Consider the following 14,068-nt stretch of genomic DNA (forward strand, 5'->3'; position numbering starts at 1 on the left):
GAGGACAGAGCCACTCAGTATTGTCTAGAGAGGAGATCAAGAGAGGGGAGCCCACTCAGGATTGTCTAGAGAGGAAATCAAGAGAGGGGAGAGCCACTCAGGAGTGTCCAGAGAGGAGCTCTGGTGAGGAGAGAGCCACTCAGGAGTGTCCAGAGAGGAGCTGTGGAGAGGACAGAGCCACTCAGGAGTGTGCAGAGAGGAGTTCTGGAGAGGACAGAGCCACTCAGAAGTGTGCAGAGAGGAGCTCTGGAGAGGAGAGAGCCACTCAGGAGTGTCCAGAGAGGAGCTACGGTGAGGAGAGGGCCACTCGGGACTGTCCAGGGAGGACATCTTGAAAGGGGAGAGCCACTCAGAAGTGTCTAGAGAGGAGCCCTGGAGAAGACAGAGCCATTCAGTATTGTCTACAGAGGAGATCAAGAGAGGGGAGAGCCAGTCAGAATTGTCTAGAGAGGAGATCAAGAGAGGGGAGAGTCACTCAGGAGTGTGCAGAGAGGAGCTTTGGTGAGGAGAGAGCCACTGAGGAGTGTCCAGAGAGGAGCTTTGGAGAGGGGAGAGCCACTCAGGAGTGTCCAGAGAGGAGTTCTAGAGAGGAGAGAGCCACTCAGGAGTGTGCAGAGAGGAGCTCTGGAGAGGAGAGAGCCACTCAGGAGTGTGCAGAGAGGAGCTCTGGAGAGGAGAGAGCCACTCAGGAGTGTCTAGAGAGAAGCTTTGTAGAGGAGAGAGCCACTGAGGAGTGTCTAGAGAGAAGCTTTGGAGAGGACAGAGCCACTCAGGAGTGTGCAGAGAGGAGCTCTGGAGAGGACAGAGCCACTCAGGAGTGTCCAGAGAGGAGCTCTGGAAAGGGAAGAGCCACTCAGGACTCTCCAGAAAGGAGCTGTGGAGAGGAGAGAACCACTCCGGAGTGTCCAGAGAGGAGCTCTGGAGAGGGGAGAGCCACTCAGGAGTGTCTAGAGAGGAGCTCTGGAGAGGAGAGAGCCACTCAGAAGTTTCCAGAGAGGAGATCTGCAGAGGGGAGAGCCACTCAGGAGTGTCTAGAGCGGAGCTCTGGAGACGGGAGACCGACTCAGGACTCTCCAGAGAGGAGCTGTGGAGAGGACAGAGCCACTCAGGAATATCTAGAGAGGAGCTCTGGAGAGGGGAGAGCCACTCAGGAGTGTCCATAGAGTAGCTCTAGAGAGGAGAGAGCCACTCAGGAGTGTGCAGAGAGGAGCTCTGGAGAGGACACAGCCACTCAGGAGTGTCCAGAGAGGAGCACTGGAGAGGAGAGAGCCACTCAGGTGTGTCCATAGAGTAGCTCTAGAGAGGAGAGAGCCACTCAGGAGTGTGCAGAGAGGAGCTCTGGAGAGGACACAGCCACTCAGGAGTGTCCAGAGAGGAGCTCTGGAGAGGGGAGAGCCACTCAGGAGTGTGTAGAGAGGAGCTCTGGAGAGGAGAGAGCCACTCAGGAGTGTCCATAGAGGAATTCTGGCGAGGAGAGAGCTACTCAGGACTGTTCAGAGAGGAGCTCTGGAGAGGAGAGAGCCACTCAGGAGTGTCTAGAGAGGAGCTCTGGAGAGGGGAGAGCCACTCAAGAGTGTCCATAGAGTAGCTCTAGAGAGGAGAAAGCCACTCAGGAGTGTGCAGAGAGGAGCTTTGGAGAGGAGAGAGCCACTCAGGAGTGTGCAGAGAGGAGCTCTGGAGAGGACAAAGCCACTCAGGAGTGTGCAGAGAGGAGCTCTGGAGAGGACAAAGCCACTCAGTATTGTCTAGAGAGATCAAGAGAGGGAAGAGCCACTCAGGAGTGTGCAGAGAGGAGTTCTGGAGAGAAGAGAGCCACTCAGGAGTGTCCAGAGAGGAGATCTGGAGAGATGAGAGCCACTCAGGAGTGTGCAGAGAGGAGCTCTGGTGAGGAAAGAGCCACTCAGGAGTGTGCAGAGAGGAGCTCTGGAGAGGAGAGAGCCACTCAGGAGTGTGCAGAGAGGACCTCTGGAGAGGACAGAGCCACTCAGGAGTGTCCAGAGAGGAGCTCTGGAGAGGGGAGAGCCACTCAGGAGTGTCCATATAGTAGCTCTAGAGAGGAGAGAGCCACTCAGAAGTGTGCAGAGAGGAGCTATGGAGAGGAGAGAGTCACTCAGGAGTGTGCAGAGAGGAGCTCTGGAAAGGACAGAGTCACTCAGGAGTGTCCATAGAGTAGCTCTAGAGAGGAGAGAGCCACTCAGGAGTGTGCAGAGAGGGGCTCTGGAGAGGAGAGAGCCACTCAGGAGTGTGCAGAGAGGAGCTCTGGAGAGGAGAGAGCCACTCAGGAGTGTGCGGAGAGGAGCTCTGGAGAGGGGAGAGCCACTCAGGAGTGTGCAGAGAGGGGCTCTGGAGAGGAGAGAGCCACTTAGGAGTGTCCAGAGAGGAGCTTTGGAGAGGGGAGAGCCACTCAGGAGTGTGCAGAGAGGAGCTCTGGAAAGGACAGAGTCACTCAGGAGTGTCCAGAGACGCGTTCGGGAGAGGAGAGAGCCACACAGGAGTGTCTAGATAGGAGATCAAGAGAGGAGAGAGCCACTCAGGAGTGTCTAGAGAGAAACTTTGGAGAGGAGAGAGCGACTCAGGAGTGTGTAGAGAGGAGCTCTGGAGAGGAGAGAGCCACTCAGGAGTGTGCAGAGAGGAGCTTTGGAGAGGACAGAACTACTCAGGAGTGTGCAGAGAGGAGCTCTGGAGAGGACAGAGCCACACAGGAGTGTCCAGAGAGGAGTTCTGGAGAGAAGAGAGCCACTCAGGAGTGTCCAGAGAGGAGTTCTGGAGAGGAGAGAGCCAGTCAGGAGTGTGCAGAGAGGAGCTTTGGAGAGGACAGAGCCACACAGGAGTGTCCAGAGAGGAGTTCTGGTGAGGGAAGAGCCACTCCGGAGTGGTTAGCGAGGAGATCTAGAGAGGCGAGAGCCACTCAGGAGTGTCCAGAGAGGAGCTCTGGTGAGGGAAGAGCCACTCCGGAGTGGTTAGCGAGGAGATCTAGCGAGGCGAGAGCCACTCAGGAGTGTACAGAGAGGAGCTCTGGAGAGGGGAGAGCCACTCAGGAGTGTGCAGAGAGGAGCTCTGGAGAGGAGACAGCCACTCAGGTGTGTCCATAGAGCAGCTCTAGAGAGGAGAGAGCCACTCAGGAGTGTGCAGAGAGGGGCTATGGAGAGGACAGAGCCACTCAGGAGTGTTCAGAGAGGAGCTTTGGAGAGGAGAGAGCGACTCAGGAGTGTGCAGAGAGGAGCTCTGGAGAGGAGAGAGTCACTCAGGAGTGTGCAGAGAGGAGCTACGGTGAGGAGAGAGCCACTCGGGACTGTCCAGGGAGGACATCTTGAAAGGGGAGAGCCACTCAGAAGTGTCTAGAGAGGAGCTCTGGAGAGGACAGAGCCATTCAGTATTGTCTAGAGAGGAGATCAAGAGAGGGGAGAGCCACTCAGGAGTGTCTAGAGAGAAGCTTTGGAGAGGACAGAGCCACTCAGTATTGTCTAGAGAGGAGCTCTGGAGAGGGGAGAGCCACTCAGGAGTGTGCAGAGAGGAGCTCTGGAGAGGAGAGAGCCACTCAGGAGTGTCTAGAGAGGAGCTCTGGAGAGGGGAGAGCCACTGAGGTGTTTCCAGAGAGGAGATCTGCAGAGGGGAGAGCCACTCAGGAGTGTCCAGAGAGGAGCTCTGGAGAGGGGAGAGCCACTCAGGAGTGTCTAGAGAGGAGCTCTGGAGAGGAGAGAGCCACTCAGGAGTTTCCAGAGAGGAGATCTGCAGAGGGGAGAGCCACTCCGGAGTGTCTAAAGCGGAGCTCTGGAGACGGGAGACCCACTCAGGACTCTCCAGAGAGGAGCTGTGGAGAGGATAGAGCCACTCAGGAGTATCTAGAGAGGAGCTCTGGAGAGGGGAGAGCCACTCAGGATTGTGCAGAGAGGAGCTCTGGAGAGGACAGAGCCACTCAGTATTGTCTAGAGAGGAGATCAAGAGAGGGGAGAGCCACTCAGGATTGTCTAGAGAGGAGATCAAGAGAGGGGAGAGCCACTCAGGATTGTCTAGAGAGGAGATCAAGACAGGAGAGAGCCACTCAGGAGTGTGCAGAGAGGAGCTCTGGAGAGGACAGAGCCACTCAGGAGTGTGCAGAGAGGAGCTCTGGAGAGGAGAGAGCCACTCAGTATTGTCTAGAGAGGAGATCAAGAGAGGGGAGAGCCACTCAGGAGTGTGCAGAGAGGAGTTCTGGAAAGGACAGAGTCACTGGGGAGTGTGCAGAGAGGAGCTCTGGAGAGGAGAGAGCCACTCAGGAGTGTGCGGAGAGGAGCTCTGGAGAGGGGAGAGCCACTCAGGAGTGTGCAGAGAGGAGCTCTGGAGAGGACAGAGTCACTCAGGAGTGTCCAGAGACGCGTTCGGGAGAGGAGAGAGCCACACAGGAGTGTCTAGATAGGAGATCAAGAGAGGAGAGAGCCACTCAGGAGTGTCTAGAGAGAAACTTTGGAGAGGAGAGAGCGACTCAGGAGTGTGCACAGAGGAGCTCTGGAGAGGACAGAACTACTCAGGAGTGTGCACAGAGGAGCTCTGGAGAGAAGAGAGCCACTCAGGAGTGTCCAGAGAGGAGTTCTGGAGAGAAGAGAGCCACTCAGGAGTGTCCATAGAGTAGCACTAGAGAGGAGAGAGCCACTCAGGTGTGTCCATAGAGTAGCTCTAGAGAGGAGAGAGCCAGTCAGGAGTGTGCAGAGAGGAGCTCTGGAGAGGAGAGAGCCACTCAGGTGTGTCCATAGAGTAGCACTAGAGAGGAGAGAGCCACTCAGGAGTGTGCAGAGAGGAGCTCTGGAGAGGAGAGAGCCACTCAGGCGTGTTCAGAGAGGAGCTCTGGAGAGGAGAGAGACACTCAGGAGTGTGCAGAGAGGAGCTCTGGAGAGGGAAGAGCAACTCAGGAGTGTTTAGCGAGGAGCTCTGGAGAGGGGAGAGCCACTCAGGAGTGTGCAGAGAGGAGCTCTGGAGAGGAGAGAGCCACTCAGGAGTGTGCGGAGAGGAGCTCTGGAGAGGGGAGAGCCACTCAGGAGTATCTAGAGAGGAGCTCTGGTGAGGAGAGAGCCACTTAGGAGTGTCCAGAGAGGAGCTTTGGAGAGGGGAGAGCCACTCAGGAGTGTGCAGAGAGGAGCTCTGGAGAGGAGAGAGCCACTCAGGAGTGTCCAGAGAGGAGCTCTGGTGAGGAGAGAGCCACTTAGGAGTGTCCAGAGAGGAGCTTTGGAGAGGGGAGATCCACTCAGGAGTGTGCAGAGAGGAGCTCTGGAGAGGAGAGAGCCACTCAGGAGTGTGCAGAGAGGAGCTCTAGAGAGGGGAGAGCCACTCAGGAGTGTGCAGAGAGGAGCTGTGGTGAGGAGAGAGCCACTCAGGAGTGTGCAGAGAGGAGCTTTGGAGAGGACAGAGCCACTCAGTATTGTCTAGAGGGGAGATCAAGAGAGGGGAGAGCCACTCAGGAGTGTGCAGAGAGGAGCTCTGGAGAGGACAGAGCCACTCAGGAGTGTCCAGAGAGGAGCTACGGTGAGGAGAGAGCCACTCAGAAGTATCTAGAGAGGAGCTCTGGAGAGGGGAGAGCCACTCAGGAGTGTCCAGAGAGGAGCTCTGGTGAGGAGAGAGCCACTTAGGAGTGTCCAGAGAGGAGCTTTGGAGAGGGGAGAGCCACTCAGGAGTGTGCAGAGAGGAGCTCTGGAGAGGACAGAGCCACTCAGGAGTGTGCAGAGAGGAGCTTTGGAGAGGACAGAGCCACTCAGTATTGTCTAGAGGGGAGATCAAGAGAGGGGAGAGCCACTCAGGAGTGTGCAGAGAGGAGCTCTGGAGAGGACAGAGCCACTCAGGAGTGTCCAGAGAGGAGCTACGGTGAGGAGAGAGCCACTCAGGAGTATCTAGAGAGGAGCTCTGGAGAGGGGAGAGCCACTCAGGAGTGTCCAGAGAGGAGCTCTGGTGAGGAGAGAGCCACTTAGGAGTGTCCAGAGAGGAGCTTTGGAGAGGGGAGAGCCACTCAGGAGTGTGCAGAGAGGAGCTCTGGAGAGGACAGAGCCACTCAGGAGTGTGCAGAGAGGAGCTCTGGAGAGGGGAGAGCCACTCAGGAGTGTGCAGAGAGGAGCTCTGGAGAGGACACAGCCACTCAGGAGTGTGCAGAGAGGAGCTTTGGAGAGGACAGAGCCACTCAGTATTGTCTAGAGGGGAGATCAAGAGAGGGGAGAGCCACTCAGGAGTGTCCAGAGAGGAGCTACGGTGAGGAGAGAGCCACTCGGGACTGTCCAGGGAGGACATCTTGAAAGGGGAGAGCCACTCAGAAGTGTCTAGAGAGGAGCTCTGGAGAGGACAGAGCCATTCAGTATTGTCTAGAGAGGAGATCAAGAGAGGGGAGAGCCACTCAGGAGTGTCTAGAGAGAAGCTTTGGAGAGGACAGAGCCACTCAGTATTGTCTAGAGAGGAGCTCTGGAGAGGGGAGAGCCACTCAGGAGTGTGCAGAGAGGAGCTCTAGAGAGGGGAGAGCCACTGAGGTGTTTCCAGAGAGGAGATCTGCAGAGGGGAGAGCCACTCAGGAGTGTCCAGAGAGGAGCTCTGGTGAGGAGAGAGCCACTTAGGAGTGTCCAGAGAGGAGCTTTGGAGAGGGGAGAGCCACTCAGGAGTGTGCAGAGAGGAGCTCTGGAGAGGACAGAGCCACTCAGGAGTGTGCAGAGAGGAGCTTTGGAGAGGACAGAGCCACTCAGTATTGTCTAGAGGGGAGATCAAGAGAGGGGAGAGCCACTCAGGAGTGTGCAGAGAGGAGCTCTGGAGAGGACAGAGCCACTCAGGAGTGTCCAGAGAGGAGCTACGGTGAGGAGAGAGCCACTCAGGAGTATCTAGAGAGGAGCTCTGGAGAGGGGAGAGCCACTCAGGAGTGTCCAGAGAGGAGCTCTGGTGAGGAGAGAGCCACTTAGGAGTGTCCAGAGAGGAGCTTTGGAGAGGGGAGAGCCACTCAGGAGTGTGCAGAGAGGAGCTCTGGAGAGGACAGAGCCACTCAGGAGTGTGCAGAGAGGAGCTTTGGAGAGGACAGAGCCACTCAGTATTGTCTAGAGGGGAGATCAAGAGAGGACACAGCCACTCAGGAGTGTGCAGAGAGGAGCTCTGGAGAGGACAGAGCCACTCAGGAGTGTCCAGAGAGGAGCTACGGTGAGGAGAGAGCCACTCAGGAGTATCTAGAGAGGAGCTCTGGAGAGGGGAGAGCCACTCAGGAGTGTCCAGAGAGGAGCTCTGGTGAGGAGAGAGCCACTTAGGAGTGTCCAGAGAGGAGCTTTGGAGAGGGGAGAGCCACTCAGGAGTGTGCAGAGAGGAGCTCTGGAGAGGACAGAGCCACTCAGGAGTGTGCAGAGAGGAGCTCTGGAGAGGGGAGAGCCACTCAGGAGTGTGCAGAGAGGAGCTCTGGAGAGGACACAGCCACTCAGGAGTGTGCAGAGAGGAGCTTTGGAGAGGACAGAGCCACTCAGTATTGTCTAGAGGGGAGATCAAGAGAGGGGAGAGCCACTCAGGAGTGTCCAGAGAGGAGCTACGGTGAGGAGAGAGCCACTCGGGACTGTCCAGGGAGGACATCTTGAAAGGGGAGAGCCACTCAGAAGTGTCTAGAGAGGAGCTCTGGAGAGGACAGAGCCATTCAGTATTGTCTAGAGAGGAGATCAAGAGAGGGGAGAGCCACTCAGGAGTGTCTAGAGAGAAGCTTTGGAGAGGACAGAGCCACTCAGTATTGTCTAGAGAGGAGCTCTGGAGAGGGGAGAGCCACTCAGGAGTGTGCAGAGAGGAGCTCTAGAGAGGGGAGAGCCACTGAGGTGTTTCCAGAGAGGAGATCTGCAGAGGGGAGAGCCACTCAGGAGTGTCCAGAGAGGAGCTCTGGTGAGGAGAGAGCCACTTAGGAGTGTCCAGAGAGGAGCTTTGGAGAGGGGAGAGCCACTCAGGAGTGTGCAGAGAGGAGCTTTGGAGAGGACAGAGCCACTCAGTATTGTCTAGAGGGGAGATCAAGAGAGGGGAGAGCCACTCAGGAGTGTGCAGAGAGGAGCTCTGGAGAGGACAGAGCCACTCAGGAGTGTCCAGAGAGGAGCTACGGTGAGGAGAGAGCCACTCAGGAGTATCTAGAGAGGAGCTCTGGAGAGGGGAGAGCCACTCAGGAGTGTGCAGAGAGGAGCTCTGGAGAGGGGAGAGCCACTCAGGAGTGTGCAGAGAGGAGCTCTGGAGAGGACAGAGCCACACAGGAGTGCTCAGAGAGTAGCTCTAGAGAGGAGAGAGCCACTCAGGAGTGTCCAGAGAGGAGTTACGGTGAGGAGAGAGCCACTCGGGACTGTCCAGGGAGGACATCTTGAAAGGGGAGAGCCACTCAGAAGTGTCTAGAGAGGAGCTCTGGAGAGGACAGAGCCATTCATTATTGTCTACAGAGGAGATCAAGAGAGGGGAGAGCCACTCAGGATTGTGTAGAGAGGAGATCAAGAGAGGGGAGAGCCACTCAGGAGTGTGCAGAGAGGAGCTCTGGTGAGGAGAGAGCCACTGAGGAGTGTCCAGAGAGGAGCTCTGGAGAGGGGAGAGCCACTCAGGAGTGTCCAGAGAGGAGCTCTAGAGAGGAGAGAGCCACTCAGGAGTGTCCAGATAGGAGGTCTGGAGAGGGGAGAGCCACTCAGGAGTGTGCAGAGAGGAGCTCTGGAGAGGAGAGAGGCACTTAGAATTATCTAGAGAAGGGCTTTGCAGAGGACAGAGCCACTCACGCGTGTCCGGAGAGGAAGTCCTCACCAGGCTGCCCCAGCCTTCCTGTTTCATTCTTTCCTTCCCCTGGTGCGGATGTGAAAATCTCGCCCACAATAGTTAAAAAAGACCCTTTTTTCCTGTGGTTAAACACATGGCACTTTATGGCTGCTTTTTAATGAAGGGGTGAAAACTTTTCCTAACTTTGGCAGCATTGAAAACCAGGGCCATTATTTTTTCACAGAACTCAAGGTAAGTGCCAGGAACTTTCTGGTCAGAGATTTCACTCTTCTGTATTTTGGAGTGAGGAAAAGGGAGGCTAATCACAGAGTAGAATCTAGAGCTCTGGAAGGAGCCTTCAAGCCCCTCAGCCACACCCCCTCATTTTAAAGGTTGGGAAACTGAGGCTGGAGAACTACTTCACGCCCGTGGGGAGAATTAGTGGATTGAGCTGTAAGCCCAGGTGCCTTTTTTTTTTTTATTAAACTAATGCATCACAGCTCGAGGGTAAAGGGCCGTAGGTTTTGAGATTAAAGAAATCTAGGTTAAAATCCCGTTCTGTCTGTTCGTTTCTGAGCCTCCGTTTCCCCATTTGCACATCTGTTAAATGCGCGTTAGCTATCACTCGGGGTTGCTGTAGGACTCACTGGGGTCATATAGTAGATTGAACCTTATTACCAATACTTGACCATTTCTTACATCCAATTTCATAAGGTTCAATTGAAGGGCTGTGGTAAGTGCTTGATAACTGATAACTTAGTTACTAGAAGCAAAGGACATAGGGAAGTCAAAGATTATCTAGATCATTCCAGCTAACCTATTTCTTCTCAAATTTGATCTTAACTATTTGGGTTGGGGGGGGGGTTTCTCAGGGAAAGACTAAACTCTGGAGAATTTCACCTGTGGAGCCTTGCGGGGTCAGGTAATTGCTCCAGGGGAGCGTGGCCTCTCCTCTCCGCGGCCGCCCATCGCTGTGGTGCCAGCAGTGTGGGTGGACTCCCTCCCCAGTGCAGCCGACCCGTGCCATGCAGTGGGCACGCCGGTCCCGCTCTCTCTGGGGCCCTAGGACTTTGGTCTTGTCCTCATCAGGGACACATCACCTTACGCCGCATGCCAGGTGCCCAGCGTCTCAGACCAGAAATGCTTCCAGGACAGAGGTATGGCTGACCCTTCTGGGCCCCCCCGTTGTGCCCGTTTGGTGCTTTCATCCATCTTTTGCGGATTTCTTAGACTTCTCTCATGGAGAGAAATCATCAGGGGCTCAGCAACCAAGAAGAGCAGGTCAAGGGATTTCCAAGTGGGGAGAGGGGATTTTGGAGAGGGGGAAAAGCCCCTTCAATATAATTTCATTTAACATTTGGATTTTTAAATGGATGAGTGTTTCTGGCAATGTTATAATTGGAGCAATGAACTGTGCTTGGATGCTGGTGGGTGAGATTACTGGGAAGACAGTTTTTCTGCAGGATAGTGGGGGTGGGAGGAGGAGAGTTAGACACTGTGCCAGGAAATCATATTAGAATCTCCTTGGGACGTTAGCTTTTGATTTTCCTCAAAGGGGAGCGAAGGTTAAATACGTTTGCGAAACCCTTCTCCAGACTAGCTGCGGGCCTGACACACTTCATATCAAGGGAGTACACTTCAGCGTCCCTTGTAAGAAAGCCCCTTACGCGTCCCTGGAGGGAGAAGGTAGCTGTTCTGGGCAGAAGCAGCCTTCTCACTCACTCTGGCCCTCCAGGTTCCCGACAGGCCCTCCGCAGCGCGCCGGCTCTGCAGGGTCACTGGCACAGGAACTGCGGGCAGTCAGCACTATAAACAGGCAGCCGCCACCTCCCAGACTGCTGGGCACACAGCCCTGTGAGGCCAGCCCCATAGGTGCTGCTGCTGGGAGGCCAGGGTGACTGGGCAAGGGCCCAGGACCAGCGTGCAGACCGTCACCCTGCAGACCAGGCTTACTGCTCGCATCGTGCCCGCTAAGTACTTTCATGCCTCTCCTGATTTTATCCTTGCAACAGTGCTGTGAGCTTGCAACCATCACAGTGCCCTTCACAAATTGAAAACGGAGGCTCAGAATGGTGAAGCCTGTTGCCTAAATTCAGGGACAGAGTTAGGACAGAACCCAGGTCTTCCTGGGTCCAAGACGGATGCTTTTCGCCTAGGCAGAGGGGGAGAGAGAGTAGGGGCTGTGCGAGAAGCAGGAGTGAGAGTGCCTGAGATGCAGACCCGGCTCTCCCTCATTCTAGCTGTGTGACCTGTGCGGGCCGCCTGCCCTCATCTGCGTCACTTCCAGCACCTCATCCAGGCCACGTGACAACCCTGCTGGGGGCACTAAGTGAGACCAAGAGTGTAAAGGCTCTTATGATAGTGCCTGGCACACAGCAGTAGTCATAGTGAGACTGAGTAAAGATCTGAACCCTGATCCCACCTGGGCTGGACACCTGCCCAGCCCTGCCACTTACCAGCTGGGCGCCCAGGGCCAAGTCATGAGCATGAGCTTGGAGCCCACCTGCCTGGGTTCAAATCCTGGGCCCCACCCCCCTTCCCAGTGGTTGGGTCAGTAACTCACCTTGCTGGGTCTCGCTTCCCTTCTCTGTGAGACGCGGACAATAGAGCTCTTCCCTCATGGGCTGGTGGTGGGGATGAATCCAGGTGACGAAGGTGAGGAACTGACAGCAGTCTCTGGGCTGAGTGTTCAAGATGTATGAGTTGCTGCTAATGTTCTTCCCTGCACAAAAAAAAAAAAAAAAAAAAAAGAGGCAAATGGAACCCATTTTTTTCCCGCTCCCATTCAAGAACTGTGGTTGTTTATTATGATGATGTGTAATAATGAGGGGCTAAGAACCTATTTATTTTGCAGACTTTTTTAAAGAAGGCAACACAAGGCTTCTGGTCGTGGAGGACGAGGGGGAAGTAGCCCAGGCCCAGGTCTAGCTGGTGACCAGGGCTCCACCCAGCCGGGGAGCTCGGTCACCCGCGCCCCCGCCCGAGTCTGGGCTCCCGGGTGAGTTCGCCCGCTGACTGTCCCCTTCTCCCCGCAGACGGTGTACAACCTGGCGGACGTGGCCTGCAAGTGCCACGGGGTGTCAGGCTCGTGCAGCCTCAAGACGTGCTGGCTGCAGTTGGCCGATTTCCGCAAGGTGGGCGACGCCCTGAAGGAGAAGTACGACAGCGCAGCGGCCATGAGGCTCAACAGCCGGGGCAAGCTGGTGCAGGTCAACAGCCGCTTCAACTCGCCCACCACGCAGGACCTGGTCTACATCGACCCCAGCCCCGACTACTGCGTGCGCAACGAGAGCACCGGCTCGCTGGGCACACAGGGCCGCCTGTGCAACAAGACGTCCGAGGGCATGGACGGCTGCGAGCTCATGTGCTGCGGCCGCGGCTACGACCAGTTTAAGACGGTGCAGACCGAGCGCTGCCACTGCAAGTTCCACTGGTGCTGCTACGTCAAGTGCAAGAAGTGCACGGAGATCGTGGACCAGTTCGTGTGCAAGTAGTGGGCATTCCGCCTGCCCGCCTGTCACCCAGCCCCACTCCCAGGACCCACTTATTTATAGAAAGTACAGTGATTCTGTTGTTGTTGTTGTCTTTAATACTGTTTTATTTTTTGTCCCCAAGAATTGCAACCGGAACCATTTTTTTTTTCTGTTCCCATCTGAGAACTCTGTGGTTTATTATTAATATTATAACTATTATTTGGCAAAAAGGGGGGGGGGGTGGGAACCAAGAAAATATTTATTTTGTGGATCATTGAAAAGGTAAGACAAGACTTCTTTTGCTGGTATATAGGATGAGGGGGGAATAACGCACACCTTAAGTTAGATGTGTGCACATCTGGAAGGTCAGGGAAACACTGTTTTCTTTGTCTCAACTCTGGGGTCATATGGGACAGGTAGCATCCAGCTGCAAGAGGGTGGTACAGATCTATGCATGATTTAGCTCCTGTGACTAAAAGGAATTCAGTGCTCTGGTGAAAGTTGAAAGGTCTTGAGAAAAAAAACAAAACAATGAGACGCCCCCCCCCCCCCCGCCCCTTTCCCAGGGGCTGCCAGCCTGAAACATTTCCAAAATGGTATTTAAAGTCTAAGAGCAAAAATCTCATATCCCTTAAAGAGAAAAGGTTTATCACGTGTTGCACTGTTCTCAAACATTCCATCTACAGATGGTCCATTCTACTAGCTACTGAAACTTGGGGAGCAGGGAGGGAAGCCCCAGAAATTAAAAAAAAGAGAAAACTTAAAAACTCCTTATATTAAGTCAGTGATTCAATGCTGTTGTGGGAATTAGTTTATCCACTTGGAAAAGGATCCCCGAGTGATTCTGGGTACTAGACTTTTTGTTTGGAGAAGGGCAAGGGAGGTTGGCTTGACTGTAAAGGAAAATATACTGTAATTTTCTTAGGGATACTTGGTTAATAAATGATAACAATGAAAATAATAAATGAATTCCATTCACAGATCCTCAGCCCGAGCTACAAGGTAATTGCGTGCAGTTCAGCACTGCACCAGAGCAGAAAACTTACTTGAGGGGAAAAAGTGACATCTGCCCTCCCTACTTGACCCTGAGCCCTCTCCGATTCCTCCGTGCCTTGCTGCGCTGTGATGCCGGCCACGTTTCCAAACGGCAGCTCCACTGGGTCCCCTCTGATAGTGGGACAGGAAATGAAACATTAGGAGCTCCGCTAGGGAAACGGTTTGCCACTTAGGGATTTTGTTTTTCCCCTCTAAATTTTATTTTGAGGAGCGGTAGTTTTCTATGTTTTAATGACATTACTTGGCAAATGGACTTCACAGTGGTGTGGCAGCGTTCCCCTGTTATGAGCCTGTGTTTAGACTCTCCACTCACGCTTTCCTATTACCCTGCAGGTGTACCCCAGAACTGTTCCTAGTGGACTTGAACAGTTGCATTTATAAGGGGGGAAGTGTGGTTTAATGGTGCCTGATATCTCAGTCTCTTGTACATAACATACATATATATATATATATATATATATATATATATATATACATATATATATATAAATATAAATATAATTATATCTCAGTGCAGCCAGTGGTTTAGATTTACACTTTACTCCAGTTATTTTTCGGTCTAGAGCCTTGTTGTCCTCCACTGCAATCCAACTGGGATTTTTCCAGACGGTTTCTGAGTTGAGCTGGGGCTGTGGCCTTGATGCCGTCACACCCTGAGCATCACGAAGCAGCCTTGTTTCTGAGGAATCCGGAAGATCTTAGTCACGTGCATTGTTGGTTTGAAGATTTCTTTTATCTTCCCTGCCCCATCCTCCTTTTCTGTACCCTTTCTGGAGAGGGCATTACTTATTCATCACAGACGTGGGAATGAAGAGATATTCAACACTCGGAAGCACTGTCAGCATTTCTCTTTC

The 14,068-nt window shown here is 54.1% G+C and overlaps 2 protein-coding genes across 5 annotated transcripts in view; one reads left to right on the forward strand and one right to left on the reverse strand.

Annotated features, from left to right (window-relative positions):
* The window catches only part of WNT5A (Wnt family member 5A), a 64,581-nt gene extending 50,883 nt beyond the window's left edge, over nt 1-13,698 (forward strand). For all 3 annotated transcript variants that reach the window (XM_082346810.1, XM_082346812.1, XM_082346811.1), the window contains exon 5: nt 11,721-13,698. In XM_082346810.1, the coding sequence (XP_082202936.1) occupies nt 11,721-12,179 (459 nt within the window). In that variant the 3' untranslated portion in view covers nt 12,180-13,698. The remainder of the gene's footprint in view (nt 1-11,720) is intronic.
* LOC309607818 (uncharacterized protein) overlaps nt 1-14,068 on the reverse strand; it is a 123,527-nt gene that overhangs the window by 37,642 nt on the left and 71,817 nt on the right. Inside the window, exon 7 of one of the 2 annotated variants that reach the window (XM_082346814.1) lies at nt 11,249-11,407. In XM_082346814.1, the coding sequence (XP_082202940.1) occupies nt 11,249-11,407 (159 nt within the window). Of the gene's footprint in view, nt 1-8,486; nt 11,408-14,068 lie in introns of those variants that run through there. The other variant, XR_014232556.1, reaches the window with a different exon arrangement.

Source organism: Balaenoptera borealis, assembly GCF_965194805.1.
Source record: "Balaenoptera borealis genome assembly, chromosome: 12".
Classification (NCBI taxonomy): Eukaryota; Metazoa; Chordata; class Mammalia; order Artiodactyla; family Balaenopteridae; genus Balaenoptera; species Balaenoptera borealis.